The 18,192-nt window shown below is 40.7% G+C and overlaps 1 protein-coding gene across 3 annotated transcripts in view; it reads left to right on the top strand.

The window, feature by feature from the left end:
- Positions 1-18,192, top strand: part of glceb (glucuronic acid epimerase b) — a 136,054-nt gene that overhangs the window by 103,083 nt on the left and 14,779 nt on the right. For all 3 annotated transcript variants that reach the window (XM_020940619.2, XM_055154249.1, XM_020940620.2), the window contains one exon: positions 4,689-4,934. In XM_020940619.2, coding sequence (XP_020796278.2) covers positions 4,689-4,934 — 246 coding nt within the window. The remainder of the gene's footprint in view (positions 1-4,688; positions 4,935-18,192) is intronic.

The following is an 18,192-nucleotide window of genomic DNA, read 5'->3' as shown; positions in this document are numbered from 1 at the left end:
ATTGTGTTCCATTGTTGCATTGTGTAACTTTTCCAGTGGAGGGTCTCCCAGTAGCTTACAGGTCAGATCCGTGGACGGGCGGGTCCGCTCTCAGAAAAATGCTTATTTGCAAAAGTATTTTAGCTATAAAAACAACATTAATTGAAAACAGGATAAAGATGTACATTTAATACCATACTGTGAAATATTCCAGGGGTAGCAACAACATCTCCATGGTGGCAACACCCGACCAGAAATGTGACATAGTGCATCTTTAAAGCGCTCAAACGTGGGAATGTAGAGCAACAGAAATGATGGCTCTTGTTTGTGAACTTCTGGATCTACTTCAGCTGCTGTTGTGTGCATGTGTGTATCTGTGTGAAAGTGCCTTTACAATGCACTTAAGAGTACTTCTTCACATTTTATCATTTGACTTCCTGCTTTAACACCGGTAGCAGATATATAACACACATAGAGGTAATTCCAGTTCGACAGCTGGTGTCATTAAGAAGTTGCTGATACAATACATACCTCGATACACACAGTGCACTTTCAATTCAGTTTGATATATTTCAAATCAGTTCGATATGATTCAATAAAAATAAAGTCTAAAACATGTCTGTGATACTATAAGTCTTTGTTTAACCACTTCTTGTGCAAAGTTCATATGAAACACAAACATTTTAATCATCAAAACAGTGAAAATGTCTAAACAAAAAACACAACTGTAGCTGTAACAAAATAATTTAGTGAAATATACTAAAAAATACTCTTGGCGATATCGATACAGCAGCCCACGATATCAATACTGTATCATCACATTAAACAATATGATATATCAATATTTTGATATTTTTGCACCCACCTTTCCAGTTCTGCTCTAGCAACTATAACTTGTTAACCAAAACTTGTCTAAATGACACAATAGTTATGATGAGACTAAAAAAATAAATGACTACACCTTTATTTAAACCGGGGGTGGGCAATTCTTTTTTCCATGGGACCACATGAAAAAACAGAAAATATTGTGGAAGCCAAAATGCTTAACTCATTTCTCTGGTAAAAGTTTGTTCCGACTCAGCAATGAAAAGGTGAGGTTGCCTTACAAAAAAATGTCATTTAAAAAGTCTCTTCTAAAATAAAAGCAATGCAGCTTTAGTCCATGCATGACATCAAATGATAAAATGTGTTTATTTTGTAATTCCAAATGATCTTAAATGGCCTATCTGATGCAAAACTCAACTTTTCAATTGTCCAGGAACTGGACAATGCCCAGGTCTGATTTAAACATTTAATCAATGTTTAAGCTGTCAGAAAAATGCCTTCCTTTTGAATAAATTATCTCAGAATTTTGGGTGGACTTTTCTGTGTTAATGACAGAGACAAGTGGTTCTGTTTTAGATCTCAGTGCTACTCCGAGTGTTTTTGTACTTTTATTTTCAACTTTTTTCCACAAACTGCCACTTCACTGATGTCAAACTTTGATGAATATTCAGCGCTGGTACTGTCCACCAAATCAAGTCAGAATTAGAAAAACATGAAAATCTGTCATGTTTACTTCAAAATAATAGGCCTATTGTGGCATGTTTTCTCTGCTGCTTGTACTTTTCTCCACAGCCTCTGCTCAGACCCATAGCTGAGCTGGCACCTGACCGCAGCACCAGCATGTATCCCTCCTCTTTTCATGCACGGCTTTGTGTAGAAGTAGTCCCGGCGGCACAGTGGCCAGTCCTGTCACATCCCTGGACAGCCCTGTGATCATATGTGTGGCATTACTAATTCATCTTGGCCTACTTTATTTGATTTGACTGCACCACTTCGCAGATCGCTTCTTCCCATAAGCCAAAGAAAAGGCGTTATGACAACTGCTGTCCAAATAGGCTTAAAATAGAACGGCGTGCAGACAGACTTGTGAAAGCCGAGGTGGTGGTTCCAGAGAGACGGAGCGTGGTGCGTGCTGGAGCTCAGGCGACATGTGTCCACTACGCGCTTGAGGATGGGAGCAGTTTCTTGGCATTTTAAACACACTTTTATTGGTTTAAGTGAAGAAAGTGTGTCTGCTATCAAATCCAGTGTGGGTCAGTGTGATGGAGTTTGTCTGTGTGCCACCAGTGCTTGTTTGAAAAGGCTTCACAGACCTTTAGTGTTGGCACGGTTTTTCTGAGACCAAACCATATCCCTTATTTGCCGATACTGAAATTAAATGTCCTCAACTACGCTGTTTCCTGATCTATGTCATAATGTTGTTTTCTTCATCACAAACAGACCATGACTTGTGTTTTGTTTCATTCACACGTTTCACACATGTTTAACACATAAATCCTACACATTTAGACCGAGGTCTTCCTTCAAACAGAAAACTATCTGTTCCACCTTGTGATGTCACATGGTAAAACAGGTAATGCTCCAACATGTTTTTAAACTCCATATGCCTTCACTAGAATCATTTACATAATTTCTAACTTGAAATTGCCAATCTCTACTAAACTAAAGGTAAAAGTGAGATGTTAACTTGAAAACTACCACTTTATGACATCACAAGGTGGAACAGAGTGTTTTGAGTTTTGGGGGACATGGACAGACTGATAATAAAGAGTTACTCAAACATGTGTGAATGAAACAAAACACAACTCCAGGTCTGTTTTTGAGGTAACAGCAACACAATCATCTCAACAATAATCAATTTTGCGTAATATATGACCTTTAAATGGCCACGTTTACATGCTGTTTTTTAAATTCCTAATTAATTGTTCTGAAGTAAATAGTTTGGAATTAAAATATTCTCCTTCGAGTTTACATGGAAGAAATCATTGAGTGTGTACACATGTACATCAGTATCCCGGTTATTAGCCATATCCCGGTTCTGTCAGTATTCGTGTTACTGTGTTTACATGTGCACTGAGAAACCGGGACACTCATATCCGTGTGTACATGATCAAATGGAGTATCCCGGTTTCTTGACATAATCTTACAAATGCACAAGCAAAAAATTAACTTAAATCAATTTCATAAACCAGGAAAAATACAAACCGTGAGCTCCTTTAGCATAAGAGGCTAAGGAGCTCTGAGATCTCCCACAATCCACTGCACACATCAAACCCAACAGATTCTTCATTAAAATCTTCTGCATAAATAAACTCAACTTTACAACATATAAACCAGAACCACTGTAGAGCCACATCAGCCCGTTTGATCAGATCATTCAGCTCTGATCACATTTGTTTACATTTTACAGGAACAAAACTTAAAACTGCATGGCTCATTGTGCCGCTGATGCGATCAGCTTCTTTTGGACTAAATGACACGACTCAGTGGATTATGTGTGTTCTTTTTGTGACAGAAGAGGCACTAATGATGATGGTGAGTCTGTTCTGTGTGTATATTGTACAGGAGATAGTTCATGTTTTAGTTTTTCAGTGATCACACGAGTGCAGGTCGTACGAGTGCAGATTGTACATGTGAAGGTTTAGAGCAGCTCTTCATTTTACAGTCATTTCACTTGTATGGTCACTTTATTTATGTTGGTCACTTTATTTATGTTGGTCACTATTTATGTCACTACTGTTGTTGTGAAAAGACTGAAAAGTGTCTTTTGGACGATTGTGCACTCAACTTTATGTTGCAGTAACCGGGATACTGCGTATACATGCCACAAGTATCCCGGTTACTATCGGAATAAACCAGCTACAGTAACCCGGGTTCTGATAACCAGGATACTGCCTTAACCGGGATACTGAAACCGGGTTACTGCGTATACATGCACCATGAAGAAACCGGGATACTCAAAAAACCCGATCATAACCGGGTTATTGATGTGCATGTATACGCACTCACACTGAATTGAGGTTTTGGAAAACATGGAAAACTCGCTAAATCGTCTTTATTTAATGTGTCTCAGCGTCTGAGAGTGGGGAAAGTTCTGATTGGACAGAGACACCAAGGTATTTATGTCTTTGGGAAGAAAACACACACTTCAGCTGCTACCGGCTTTTCTGTCATCTTGGTTTGTCGTCACGTCACGGACACAAACAGGATCCAAACTTTTTGCGCAGTGGTTCTGATGATAATTGTGCAGCAGTTGGAGAATTGTCTCATCACACTTTACGTCTGTGAGCTGAGGAGGAGAAGGGAAGAGTGTCGGAGAAAGAGGAAGAAGACAAAGTGAGTGTGAGGCTGCTCTACCTCAGCCCACTCCCACATCCCACTCACAAATCCAAAGAGACGTGGATGAAAGTCCCAAGAGAGGACTGGTGGAGCCGGATCGTCAGAAGGGCGACCCAACAAGCATGCGCTGAACGACTTCAATTATTTTTTAAGCAGAATAAAAACTGACATGATCGAGGAATAAATTTATTTGGCTTTAAAATCAGAATAAAACACCCACTTACTTAATTCTGAATAATCATTTTCATCAGGAATTAAGTGTTTACTTCGTCTTTTTAAAGTGAAATTCATTTTTATACAGACTTGCATTATTTTGATTCAGAATTAAAGCTCTCGACATGTAAACGTGGCAAATGTCAGCTGATTAACCTTATTGAATGACTCATGATCTGACCTTGTGATTAACAACCAAACAGAGAGAGGCTTATTAGAGCCATACAAGGGGGAGAGATGTATGGACAGAACCTTAATACAAAACTATCATGTATATTAATTGCCGTGGATTAAATAATGATACTAAACTTCAAATGTTGTGTGTATTGCAGGCGTGCCTCTGTCCACCCAGTGGGGTCCTCAGGGATACTTCTACGCCATCCAGATCGCCCAGTACGGCCTGAGCCACTACAGCAAGAACCTGACGGAGAGAGCGCCCCACGTGGAGGTGTACGATACTGCAGAGGAGCGTGACAGCCGGGCTAGCTCCGCCCCCTGGAGCGTCCCGAAGGGGTGTGTCCTGAACCGGGTCTATGAGAAGAACAAATACAGCACAGTGCGGCAGTTCAACGCTCCAGGTACGACACTGCAGCCCACTTCTAACATTATATGACTGTTTTTATTTTCTTTATTATCTGGATAACAAAAATAAGGTGATATCTTTTGTTAATGCCTTGGTATCATAAAAATATAATTGGACGGTAAAAATAACCACAAAATACTTACCACTTAATATCGTCACACTGCTCAGGCTCTGTAAAACATAAGAGCTGTCGTAGAAAGTACTTTCAAATGCCTTTATTTATTTAGCCAGCGTGTTAGGATGAGAATGTGACGCTGCTCTCAAATAGTAAAAGACATGGCCCAGTCCTGAACCCAGCCTGCAATACTGCTCATTTTCATGCAGTAAATCATGAGCAGTACACTCGTGTTTCTGTGTGTCTTGTAAGCAGCCTTTAAACGTTATAAGAAATGTAGTTATAGAAGACACTGTGCTTCTGTCTGCTATATACAGACCATCTCATGTCATGAAAAAGTTCACTATTTTTGTCACTTATTTCAGAAAGTCAAACAGTAGACTCATGGCACACAGTGAAGCTTTTAAGCCTTTATTTCTTGACATTTTGATGATTATGGCTTACAGGCCATGAAAACCCCAAACTCTGTTTCTCCGAAAATTACATAAGATACAATAAGAAAATGATATATCCCCCAACACACAGAGCCCCCCCAACATACAGAGCAGAGTGTGTCCTGTGTGGGCCCTGTGACAGTGTGACAGTGTGACAGTGTGACAGTGTGCAGAGGACAGGCCTGATCATTACAGCAGCTCTGGGCTCACTCAGGTGGACATGCCTCCTGTCGCCTGTCACCTGTCCTATGTCTCCTGTCCGACTGCAGGTGCCTCCTGTCGCTGTCACCTGTCATATATCACCTGTCAGACTGCACACATTAGAGTCAGTGTGTCCAGGCTCTAAGCAGAGACACGAGTGCTCCATCACCCTCAGCGGCCAGGCTCTGTAGAGATGTTACCTGGTGCAGCTTTAATGGCATGATCGTTCTCTTTCAGTTGTTTCTGTGGCTCACTCTAGAGCATATTTAGTTTGGTTTAAAGTCTGATGTTCCACAAGTTCAGGTAGGAGCTTCTCGTGATCATTTGTGGTGCACTCCTCGTGTGTGTGGGGTCAGTGTGACTCTGTAACCATCATTTATCAGGTGGCTGCTTTAAAACCTTAATTTTTAATCTTCCAACACGTTATCATTTCATGATTGTCGCTTGTGCTGACCTTTACCACAGCCAATCAGAGCGGTCAGTCTGCGTGACCCTGTTGCCAGGTAACAGCTCATAAGCTGTAAGAATAGCAGAGGACCCAAACAGAGTTTGTGTGAACTTTTTCATCCTCTTTTTTTTTGTTTTGGTTATGTAAATCATGTCTGAAAACTGCACTGTCCTTCATGTGTTCGGCACATTTTTATTGTGTATTAAAAACTCTGAAGACTTTAAAATCCATTACATACAGCCAGCCTTAACTAGTTTTGTTTTAGACCTTTTTTTAGTTAAGTTAAAGTTTGTACATTAAAGACGGGGGATTTGGCTTCTGTGGAGGATTAATTGCCAACACGTCACATATTTAGATCACCATGTTACTTTTTATTGTTTTAAAAATGAACTTGACTGAAAACAACTTATTAATATGTTTCACTTTTGTTTTTGACCCTGTGAGTCTCACCTCCCTAATGCTCCCGCATTAAGTCACCCCCCCTTCAGAGCACTATCACAACACAATCAGTGTGTATCCCACTAATGAAACTACTGCACATTACATCAGGTTTGTCAAGTTGCTGTGGACAATTTTGTGTCATGTTTTTGTATATTAATGGTGAATTGTCATGTGGGAGCATGGGGGAGGTAGGATTGTGGGCGGAGCCTTGTACAGAATCTTACATCTTAAGGAGGATTTGAATAGGGCCCAGGAGAGATCTGTAAAACACCCAAACATGAATGAATGACATCTGAATCTTTTCAGACATGTTTTTGATGAAACGTAACATGCATAATACCCCCCCTTTAATCAGCTAGTCAACTTTTGAAGTAATTATCAATTTATGTATTAATTCATTGTTATCTGGACTCCAAAACATGCCATGTGCTGAGAGAAGGTTTGATTTTTCTGTGAGTGCACAGTCATCCTGGTTGAACAGATTTAATTTGATGTAATAAGACTCTTTGCTGGTCGTAATCTGCCCTGAAACTCTCAGAATGTTTGAATGTTTATTTACACAAAGCTCTTCTGTATTAAGAGATAAAGAACAGCTACATAACACGTTTGAATCAGTTTTTGTTTTTTTTTTTGTATAGTTTATAGGAAATAAATGCTGTTTTCAGTCTCTGCTTCAGTATTGGTTCATATCAGGTATGGGCAGACACTTAAAGCCATAGTATGGGACCTGAAAACGCTGGATCTGTGCATCCCTAACATTATCCTTAGCTGCATCAGTCTTTGTGCGTCCAGACTGTCGTGGTGCTGCTGGACGCTCGTCTGTGCACACTCTCTGCGCAGTAATGACAGTTTGGAGTGGGCTGCTCTCCCACAGACTCTATTGTGTGTGAGAAGTTCAGATGACAGCTGCTTTCTATAAGACGAGCCCCTCCCTCCCTGAGCGTCCCAGCTGTGAGCCAGAAGAAACTCTACATCCCTGTTACAGACAAGAGTCCACACTCAGCAGCTCTTTTCATCACTTTATCATTTATCATTAATACACCACGTTTAACTGGAGTTTGGATCATTTCAACACTTCAAGAGGAGCTGTTTGACTTCTGTAGGGTTTTAACTGCTGCCACATAATATATTTTCATCACCATGTTACCTTTTATAGTTTGGAAAATGCTATAATCACTGAGTATACAAGTAAGGCTGTGCAGGTAATTGAATTTTGATCACAATTTCTATTTGTGTCGAACGTTCTCCAAACTCATATAATCGAGTTGAAACGAAACCTTAACAAAGTTTATTTTGGGATATTTTTTTATGTAAATAAGTATATTTATTAGATTTGTTTACAGGTAGAGACTGAACAGCTGGATGTATAGCTTTAGATACATTTATCTATATTGACCAGCCCTATATACTAGTATACTACGGGATGCAATACTTAGTATGCTAATATACTAAGTATTGCATCCCGCTAATGACACCACTGCACATCGCATCAGGTTTGTCAAGTTGTTGTTCAGTTTTGTATCTCAGTTTTGTATATTCAAATTCAAAAAAGTTTATTGGCAGTTCTTCATATGAAACCTATGAAGAATCAAAATAGTGTTTCTCACTCCCAAGCGTCTAAATAAATAAATAATAAATGGAAAAGTCCAGGTGTTCTTTGGGATATTTGGTATATTTGTGTGTATTTCAGGAGGATTGTCGTGTGGGAGCGTGGGTGACACCGGTTTGTAAATGGAGCATAGAACAGAATCTTACAGCTAACCATAAGGAGGGTTTGACTAGAGCCCCGGATAGATCGCTAAATTACTCAAACATGTATGGAGGATGACATCTAAAACCTCTCAGGCGTGTTTTTGAGGAGGAACATTGTAACACGGTAGACAGCTCCAAAAATGGATTTTGCATAATAGCCCCTCTTTAAATGTCCTCACTATGAAGCATTGATCTGCTAACAGCATGTTGCTAACTGTATGCACCTGCTTGACTCCCCGCTGAGCCCAGCAGGAGGTGTCAAACAACTCCCAGTGTTCAGTCGAGCTTTCAAACGCTCCTCTTTTTCATCCTCACGCTGTACACATTAGTGAAAACCTTTAAAGGAGATGTCACTTTGCTGGTGCAGAGTGCTCCTCCTGCTCTTCTGCGTGGACTGTGGAATTAAACGTCTCTGTCTCCATGGAGACAAGTAGATGATCCAGACCAAGTTACTGGTCAGGTCTGTGGTGAAGCAAGCTCAGTCACAGTAATCATGTTTTGGAGGCATTTCTTATTGAATGTACGCCGAGTGATATTCCAAAAATAACCCTGTCATGATGTTCTGGTTGTGCTCGTGAGGTGTGGGGTTTATGTCTGATGTGGGAATACAGCTGGATCAGACGTGCAGTGCAGTTTCAGCTTGTGACTTTAGGGGGCAACAAAAGTGTTCTTCCTCTGAGAGTTAGATCCACCTGTCACTCATTCAGAGGATGAGTGAGACTGACCAGTGGGTTTGGGAAAAGAGTCAGTTTGAGCATAGAGTTTTATCTAAAAAGCACATGGACCCCAGATTAGTTCATGTACCATTCATTCTTTTGAATTTCAGTTAAGAATGAAAAACAATAAAATGGGAAAACAGTTTGAAATAGTCTGAGGAGCTTGAAGACGATTCTGAGGTGAAGGAAGTCTGGGAGTCCCTGCTCAGACTGCGACCTAGCCCCGGATAAACGGAAGAAAATGGATGGATGGAAATGATTTGAACACTGTAGCTCACCCATCACAATATAATATAATAACAAAGAGAAAAAATATTAAATTTAATAATACATTCTAAATAATAATAAATTCTAAATGAGTAGTAAAAAAATAACAAGAGACAGGTATCCAAATAAACTTTAAATTAAATATTAGAATTATGGAATTAGAGGTCAAAATCAGTTTTTGTTTTTTTTGACACTACAGCGGAATAATGAAATAACAAACTGTTTTCCCATTTTATTGTTTTCTGTTTTAAATTGAGATTCAAAAGAACGAACTGTACATGGACCCAGCTCAACTGAACGTGTTGGATTCAGTGAATGAAGTGGGGTATGATTAATGTCGTACTGGTACATTCCAGGCCAAGAAACTCCCTGGGGGTGTGATGCTAACTGTAAGCACTGCTCTGTCTGAAGCTCTTTTCCTCAAGTTAGATTAAAATTAGAGTTTTGTTTTAACACAATCTGACTATAAAGAATTGACATACCTGGTGTTGCTGATCTGTTCTCTTAAACAATCCCTTAAATAACAGAAACTAGTTTTAGTCTGTAGATATTTTAGTCACGCTCACTGTTTTTATAAAATCAAACTCTTAAACAGGACCGTGAAAACTTGTGAAATGTGTTTTTTGTGGAGTTTTCAGACCATTTAAAAATGTATTTGGTAATATTTGCTAATGTGTGCATTGTGTCACCATAGTAACTGCTGAACATTCCATGATAGAAACACATGCAGTATACCCCCAGTGAGATGTGAGTGTAAATGTATATCAGATCCCTCAGTCGTCCAGGTAGAAGTATCCAGACCTGAATGGAAAGAGCACAGTTTGACACTTCAAACGTTTAAACATTTGTGCCGAGCTGTCTGAAGCAGTTTGTAGAAGTCAGTTGAAAGCATCGGGAGTCTCCTTGAATAGATCAGACGAGCGGAGACGCAGGAGTGCACCGAGCTGTCTGTCAGCTCTCCGGCCTGATTACACTGATTGAGCTGTAATTGACATTGAGGTCCGCTCTGTGTTCTGGGACACTGTGTTCCTGCTCAGACCTGCACCTCTCCAGCACCTGCTCATCAAACAACCACACACCGCATCACGTTTGTCAAGTCGTCGTCTACACTTTTGTATCATGCTTTTGTATATTTATGGAGAGGTGTCGTGTGGGAGCATGGACGACGCTTTGTACAGAATCTTACTGAAAACTGTAAGGACACTTTGAACAAGAGAGATGATCAACAATAGTACAACATGGTAAAGAGCTCAAAAATACAAATTGTAATACCCCGTCTAATATTTGTTTGGACCGGCTTCTCTCTCCTTTTGACCCATTAAAGATTCACTATGTAACATTTCTGGAGGAGGGTCTGCCACCTGCTTGTCTGAACGGAGATGGAAAGCAACAATAGCTCAGTGTGACCTCTCACCACCGCTAAGACTCACAGGAAAATACAGATCCCCGTGACACTCACAGTGACTGTAACGGATTACTGTGACAAGTGACAGTTGATGACAATTACATGAGAGCTTTAATTCTGAATAAAAAATCATTTAATTCTGAATAAAAATTAATTCCGCTTTAAAAAAGTCGATGTAAACACTTAATTCATAATGAAAATGATTTTTCGGAATTAAACTAAATTCAAAGTAAGTGGGTGGTTTATTCTGATTTTAAAGCCAAATTAGTGTATTCCTGGATCATGTTTCACATTTATTCTTGTTAAAAATAATGTCGGTGGTTCAGCACATGCTCGTTGTGTCGTCCTTCTGACGTGACCCGGATGATCCGGCTCCACCAGTCGTGGCTTTGGACTTTCTTCCACGTCTCTTTGGATTTGTGAGCGGGATGTGGGAGTGGGCTGAGGTAGAGCAGACTCACACTCACTTTGTCTTCTTCCTCCTTCTCCGACACTCTTCCCTTCTCCTCCTCAGCTGACAGACGTAAAGTGTGATGAGACAATTCTCCAACTGCTGCACAATTATCATCAGAACCACTGTGGAAAAAGTTTGGATCATGTTTGTGTCAGTGGTGTAACAACAAACCGAGATAGTGTCTCTGTCCAATCAGAACCCTTCCCCACCCCCAGACCCTGAGCGAAATTAAATAAAGACAATTTAAGTTGTGCCTCCATTTCTCGGGCACAGATGCACAGAGGCAGTTTTCCTTCTCCCCAGCTCCAGTGGAGGAATATAGGCTAGTGCTGCAGGTTTCCCATCAGGGCAGAGCCAACACATTGATCCACTTGTGTTGGATCTCAGACTGCCCTATATACAGTACAGTACAGAGGGAGGGGAGGGGGGTCTGACAGGAGCAGGGAGAAAATCTGTTGACTTTATAATGATCCTGCCAAATAAGACATCCAAATGGGTAAAGCAGAGATGACGGCCGCTTGGAGGGGGAAGGGGGGTGCACTGAGGGGTGGGTACAGCGCCAACTCAGAGAGATTAAAGAACTTCTACCTCAATATTTTATTCCGTGTATTTGAGCAGAGTGTCTTGCCCCTGTTCAGATCAGATATATTGTATGAGCAGCTCTTGAAGCCAAAATGAGTCCACTGTGTGCCACCTACATCAAATTATAACGTGTTTTATAGTCCGATAATCAGGAAGTGCAGTGTCATTGCAAAACTCTGTTCTCGGAGGTTTGTGAAAAGTGCTTATAAACTCATTGTTTTGAATAATTGTGATTAGGCCTGTAACGATAATCAATAAATCAATTAATCGTACGATAACTTTTAACAAGCTCAATAACTTTTCCGGCTGCGATAAATTCTATTTGCAGCTTGTTTATTTTCCTCGCTCTCTGTCGCTCTCTGTCGCTCTCTGTCGCTCTCAAAGAGGGTGAATGTTAGAAGGTTTCTGCGCGCGTAGCCTGAGTGTCGAAAGCGTCGCTGTCTGTGCGGTGAGCATGAAGCCGCAACACAAGCGCCGCTGTCAGAGTGACAAAACAAGTCACGATGCTGAATCAACACTGGTTGGACACGTCTTAACAGTCACATGCGTCAAATGTTGCGAGCGCAAACAACAAGAAGAAATGTCTTAAACCCCAACAGCCGATGAACCCAAACCCGATCGAGCAACACCACTAGCCCCGCCCCCGGGAGAACCCAAAATCCACTGAAATCTCACAGGACACCGACTCGATACCAGACAGGACAGAGGCTCTCTCAGAGCAAAACAGGATCCTGTGTTGCAGGTTCATACGAACATTTAAATGACCAAAATGCAGAGGCCACAGCAGCAGCCACAGAGAGACGAGACACAATATTATAATGTCAGTCAGTGACTAAAATCACTTTTAAGGGCAATTTTGTTACAGAGACTTAATAATCAATTTTATTTATTGCTTTGGTTGTATTTGGTTCAGTGGTTTATTCAAGTGCATTTTTGTGAACAAGTTCTCACTGTGAGCCAGACACATTAGGTTAGTCCTGTGTTAAGTCTGTTTTATTTAGGTCTGTTGTTTTTGGTTGTCTTACAGTTCCTGTGTTAAATGTTCTTTAGAAAGTAAAGTTTATTGATCTTTGAAAGGGTCTATGTGCATTTTTATTCCATGGTCATTATAATAGTTAAAATTGGTCTCAAAATGTCAACATTATCATTTATCACAATAAATTCTTGGTCGATTAATCCTCCAGAAAAATCTGTTATCGTTACAGGCCTAATTGTGATGCTCAGAATGTATAAGGGAAGTGAGGAAGAACAAATACAAATGTGAGCCCTGCGCAGGAGGCAGAGGGTGACTTGGCCTGAGCTCTGACCCGTGTTGTGGTTCAGTGATGGCGCTACGCACACACGCACACACACACACACACACACACACACACACACACACACACACACACACAGTTGTAACCCCGTGATGCATTAGTTGTGTTACATTAGTGCAGACGGGGCAGATGTGTGGTGGTGAGCTGCTCTGGGCTTTTACAGGATTTGGCTCAGTGCTGTGATCCACACTGTTTGTCTCATTTGCAGTATCTTTGTCACTGCCGGAGTATTCGTCCACTGAGCGTGAAAAGCAGCTCCCGTTTCAGGACCAAAGCAGATGCAGCGTCCAGTGACTGAAATGTTCTGTTATTGCAGCAGTGACCTGTGCTTGGCCAAGAGCCTGTTCATGTATTCATCATTATCTAGAGTTACAAAAGACAATCTTGATGTTCTTAATGCCATAGCATGTCACTTTTGATCAGTGTTTGTAGCATGATTTTTATGTTTGTGTTTATTGCAAAACAAAAACTTGCAGCCTCATTATGAGCGGGCTTGCATTTCCACAAACCTGACTCTCCTGCTTGTTTTCTTAAACTTAGATGAACTTTATTGATCAACAAGGGAAATGATTTGGACACAGGAGTCACACATCATAATATAATCTAATAACAAGGAGAAAAAATATAAATGCTAATAATACATTCTAAAGAGGCAAAAAAGAACAAGAGACAAGAGTCAAAAGACATAATTATATAAATGTCAATATACAATAAAATAAAACATAAAATAAAATGGAAAGATAGGTAATAAAAGGGTTATCTACATAAGGGTGAGTTGTTGTACAGTTGTAGGGAGTATTATTTGTTATATAAGGGTGAGTTTTTGTACATTTGTAGGGAGTATTATTTGTTATATAAGGGTGAGTTTTTGTACAGTTGTGGGGAGTATTATCTGTTACGTAAGGCTGAGTTGTTGTACAGTTGTAGGGAGTATTATAGTATGAATGTAGTCCTGTCATTCCTTCTGTTGTAAACACAGAATGGCATAAATGTGTCATGAAAGTGTGGTTTTAACTTGGTTTCCATGGAGTCATGCAAGTGACGTGCCACCTCCATGTATTTATTTATTTATTTATTTGTTTGTTTGTTTGTTTATTTATTTGTTTATTTATCTATTTGAGACAGGGACAGTGCACAATTTTGACATGAACCTTAACAGGAGAGATGTTTGTACATCAGGTTGTAGCACCAGTGCTAATTTCCACCTGTCGTCTCTGGGCAGGTTCATTGATTGATTGTATTTAACTGACCTTGACATTCAGCTGTTCTCCTGCAGACCTGTGGAGCATGATTTGGGTCCACAAAGTTACACACTGAACCTTAAAGTTTCCATCAGGTATCAAAAGTTATTATCAGAAGAAAAGTTGTTTCTATACCAGTTTTGACACTAAATTCAAGTTGGTATAGTAGGAGCTAAACTGTTGTGACGTGTTTCACTGGTGGGACTGCTCTTTCACTGAAGTCGAGTTTCTTTGTCTCTAGGAGTCACTGAGAACTGTTCAGCAGCACAGCCTTTTTCATTTTCTCACAAAAACCAGTGAAACAGTGCACGCACCATCACAAATGATATGACAAACTGAAATGCCAAATTCTGCTGCTCTGTTTAAAAAGTGCTAATAAATGAGTGATAAATCTAAAGATGAAAATATTATTGTGAACTCAGCGTGGGATTTTAGGAAAATGACACAAACAGGTTTATTTTTACAGACGCACAACTCTCCTCACACCTTATTTAAAACACAAACCTCGCATTGTTGTTTTATTTTATTCTCTTTCTATCTCCTGAAACATAAAGGGAATGTGCCAGTGCTGCCTGTGTGCATGCAGACTAACACATGTGCCATCTGCTCTGTTTAGGGTCTATTTTAAAAGAAAACTGCACCTCACGCCGAACAGCTAAACAACACTGAGCAGTGTAAATGAGGCTGAACACTCTCCCTGTAAGAGGTGCATCACACTCCTGTCAGACGTAATGCAACTACAACATGTGTGAATGAAACGGAACACAACTTCCACTCAGAAATGTTTTCTTTATTTTTGTCAGCATCATGTTTTGGTTGATTAAAAGTTGCAAGAAAATAAAATGTCTCAAAAATTAAAACTGGACTAAAACTGGACCAAAACTGGATTTAAACTGGACTAAAACTGGACTTGAACTAGACTAAAACTGGGCTTAAACTGGGCTTAAACTGGGTTTAAACTGGGCTAAAACTGGACTAAAACTGGACTAAAACTGGATTTAAACTGGATTTAAACTGGACTAAAACTGGGCTAAAACTGGACTAAAACTGGACTTGAACTAGACTAAAACTGGGTTTAAACTGGTTTTAAACTGGATTTAAACTGGACTAAAACTGGGCTAACACTGGATTAAAACTGGGCTAACACTGGACTAAAACTGGTCTTAAACTGGAATTAAACTGGACTAAAACTGGATTTAAACTAGTCTTAAACTGGGCTTAAACTGGACTTAAACTGGAATTAAACTGGACTAAAACTGGATTTAAACTGGGTTTAAACTGGCCTTAAACTGGAATTAAACTGGACTAAAACTGGATTTAAACTGGGTTTAAACTGGCCTTAAACTGGAATTAAACTGGACTAAAACTGGAATTAAACTGGAATTAAACTGGACTAAAACTGGATTTAAACTGGGTTTAAACTGGACTAAAACTGGATTTAAACTGGGTTTAAACTGGCCTTAAACTGGAATTAAACTGGACTAAAACTGGAATTAAACTGGACTAAAACTGGATTTAAACTGGGTTTAAACTGGACTAAAACTGGATTTAAACTGGGTTTAAACTGGACTAAAACTGGATTTAAACTGGGTTTAAACTGGACTAAAACTGGATTTAAACTGAATTAAACTGGACTAAAACTGGATTTGTGTGTGTGTGTTGTGTGTGTGTTGTGTGTTGTGTGTGTGTTGTGTGTGTGTGTGTGTGTGTGTGTGTGTGTGTGTGTGTGTGTGTGTGTGTGTGTGTGTGTGTGTGTGTGTGTGTGTGTGTGTGTGTGTGTGTGTGTGTGTGTGTGTGTGTGTGTGTGTGTGTGTGTGTGTGTGTGTGTGTGTGTGTGTGTGTGTGTGTGTGTTGTGTGTGTTGTGTGTGTGTGTGTGTGTGTGTGTGTGTGTGTGTGTGTGTGTGTGTGTGTGTGTGTGTGTGTGTGTGTGTGTGTGTGTGTGTGTTATTGATGTGGGGTAATGGTGGGGCCACAGTACAAATCCACTTACTCTGTGCGTGGCCCTAACTAATGGCTTTGTGAGTGCATTAAAGGGCCCCTGCCTGACTGACTCTCTGCTCCCTCCTCCTCCTCTCCTTCCTCCTCCTCCTCCTCCTCCTCTCCTCCTCCTCCTCTCTCCTCCTCTTCCTCCTCCTCTTCCTCCTCTCAGCTCTCTCTCTCTATTCCTCTTCCTCCTCTCCTCTCACACTCTAGGCTCTCTCTTCCTCCTCCTCTTTCTCTTCTTCCTTCTTGTCTCCGCTCTCTCCTTCCTTCCTTCCTTCCTTCCTTCTCCCCGTCCTCCTCTCCTCTCACACTAAGGGCTCTCTCATCCTCTTCTTCCTTGTTGTTTCAGTCTCAGCTCTTTTTTTGTCTTCCTCCTCCCTCCTTCTCTTTCAGTTCTTCTTCCCCATTTCAGTCTCAGCTCTCTCCTTCATCTTCCTCCTCCGCTCACAGCCTCAGCTCTCTCTCTCTTCCTCTTCCTCTCACACTCTGGCCCTCTCTTCCTCATCTCATCTCTCATCTCACTCTTTCCTCCTCTTTCTCTTCTTCCTTCTTGTCTCACCTATTTCCTTCCTCTTCCTCCTCTCGTCTCACACTCTGGGTTCTCTCTTCCTCCTCCTCCTCTCATCACAGTCTCAGCTCTCTCTTTCCTCTTTGACTTCCCTCCTCCTCCTCTTTCAGTTCTTCTTCCCCATTTCAGTCTCAGCTCTCTCCTTCCTCTTCCTCATCTCATCTCACAGTCTCTGCTCTCTCCTTTTTCATCCTCCTCCTCTCCTCACATCTCACAGTCTCTGCTCCTCCGTCCTCTTCCTCCTCTCATCTCACAGTCTCTGCTCTCTCCTCCTTCTTCCTCCTCTTCAGCTCCTGCGTCTCATTGTCACCCTCTAGACATCACGAGGCTTTGTGGACGGCGCTCTGAAGTCTGGGGCGGGTTGCCATGTTGTGGTGTAAAAAGCAGGAGAGTGTGGTTATATTTGGGGCTGTGACAATGGGAGGACAGAGTGTGAAGAGGAAGAGCAGGAGAGTCGGCTCTGAACAGAAAAGAGAGCGCGCGAACGGTGGATTCATGACACTGTTCCTGATTTTTACTGTGTTAAAATGTGAAAAACAAAACTCGTTCATTTGCCGTATTTTCCGCACTATAGGACACACTTCAAAGCCTTTAATTTAATCAAAAAACAACTGCGCGCCTTATAATCCAGAACGTCTTATATATGAATTTATTGGTTTGTCTTAGTACGACTTTAGTAAACTACAAAGCCGCTCCACTTGCAGCATTACGGCTCCCGTAGTCAGGAGCATCAGGAGTAATACATACTGTGATTCCTTTTAGTATCAAAATGCTCCTGTCAAGAGACACACAACGTCCACTTTAAACTCAAGGCTGTTATAACGTGAAAAACGATCTGCCAATGGATCATGGACGCCTGGGCTAAGGATCATTTATTAGGGATGGGCATTCAATGAAATTTTATTAATCGATCATCGGGAGAATTAATGATAGTTTTCGATTAATCATTAACGTTTTTATATAATAAGTATCGTCATTATTATTGCTAAATAAACTCAACTTTACAACATTTAAACCAAAACCACTCCAGAGCCACATCAGCCCGTTTGACATTATCCTGTGTTTAATGCAGCTTTGCTCAAGTAGAAACAAATCTTAAAACTGCATGGCTAATTTGCATAAACTAAGGGAAGAAAAAAAAGACTCTTGTGCGCTGATGCGGTTCAGTTTCTTTCGGACTAAAGGACATGATATGTCACGATATATGTGGAATATGAGTGTTCTCTCTGTGACAGAGGGATGTTGATGCTGATGGTGAGTCTGTTCTGTGTGTCACGGTGTTTTCAAAGATCGTACATGTGCAGGTTTACCTCTTTCTGTTGTAGTAAC

This window comes from Boleophthalmus pectinirostris, unplaced genomic scaffold (genome assembly GCF_026225935.1).
Source record: "Boleophthalmus pectinirostris isolate CB_2022bp ecotype Guang Dong unplaced genomic scaffold, ASM2622593v1 HiC_scaffold_19, whole genome shotgun sequence".
Classification (NCBI taxonomy): domain Eukaryota; kingdom Metazoa; phylum Chordata; class Actinopteri; order Gobiiformes; family Gobiidae; genus Boleophthalmus; species Boleophthalmus pectinirostris.
The sequence above is the reverse complement of the archived record's forward strand: the minus strand, read 5'-3'. Positions and strand labels throughout refer to the sequence as shown.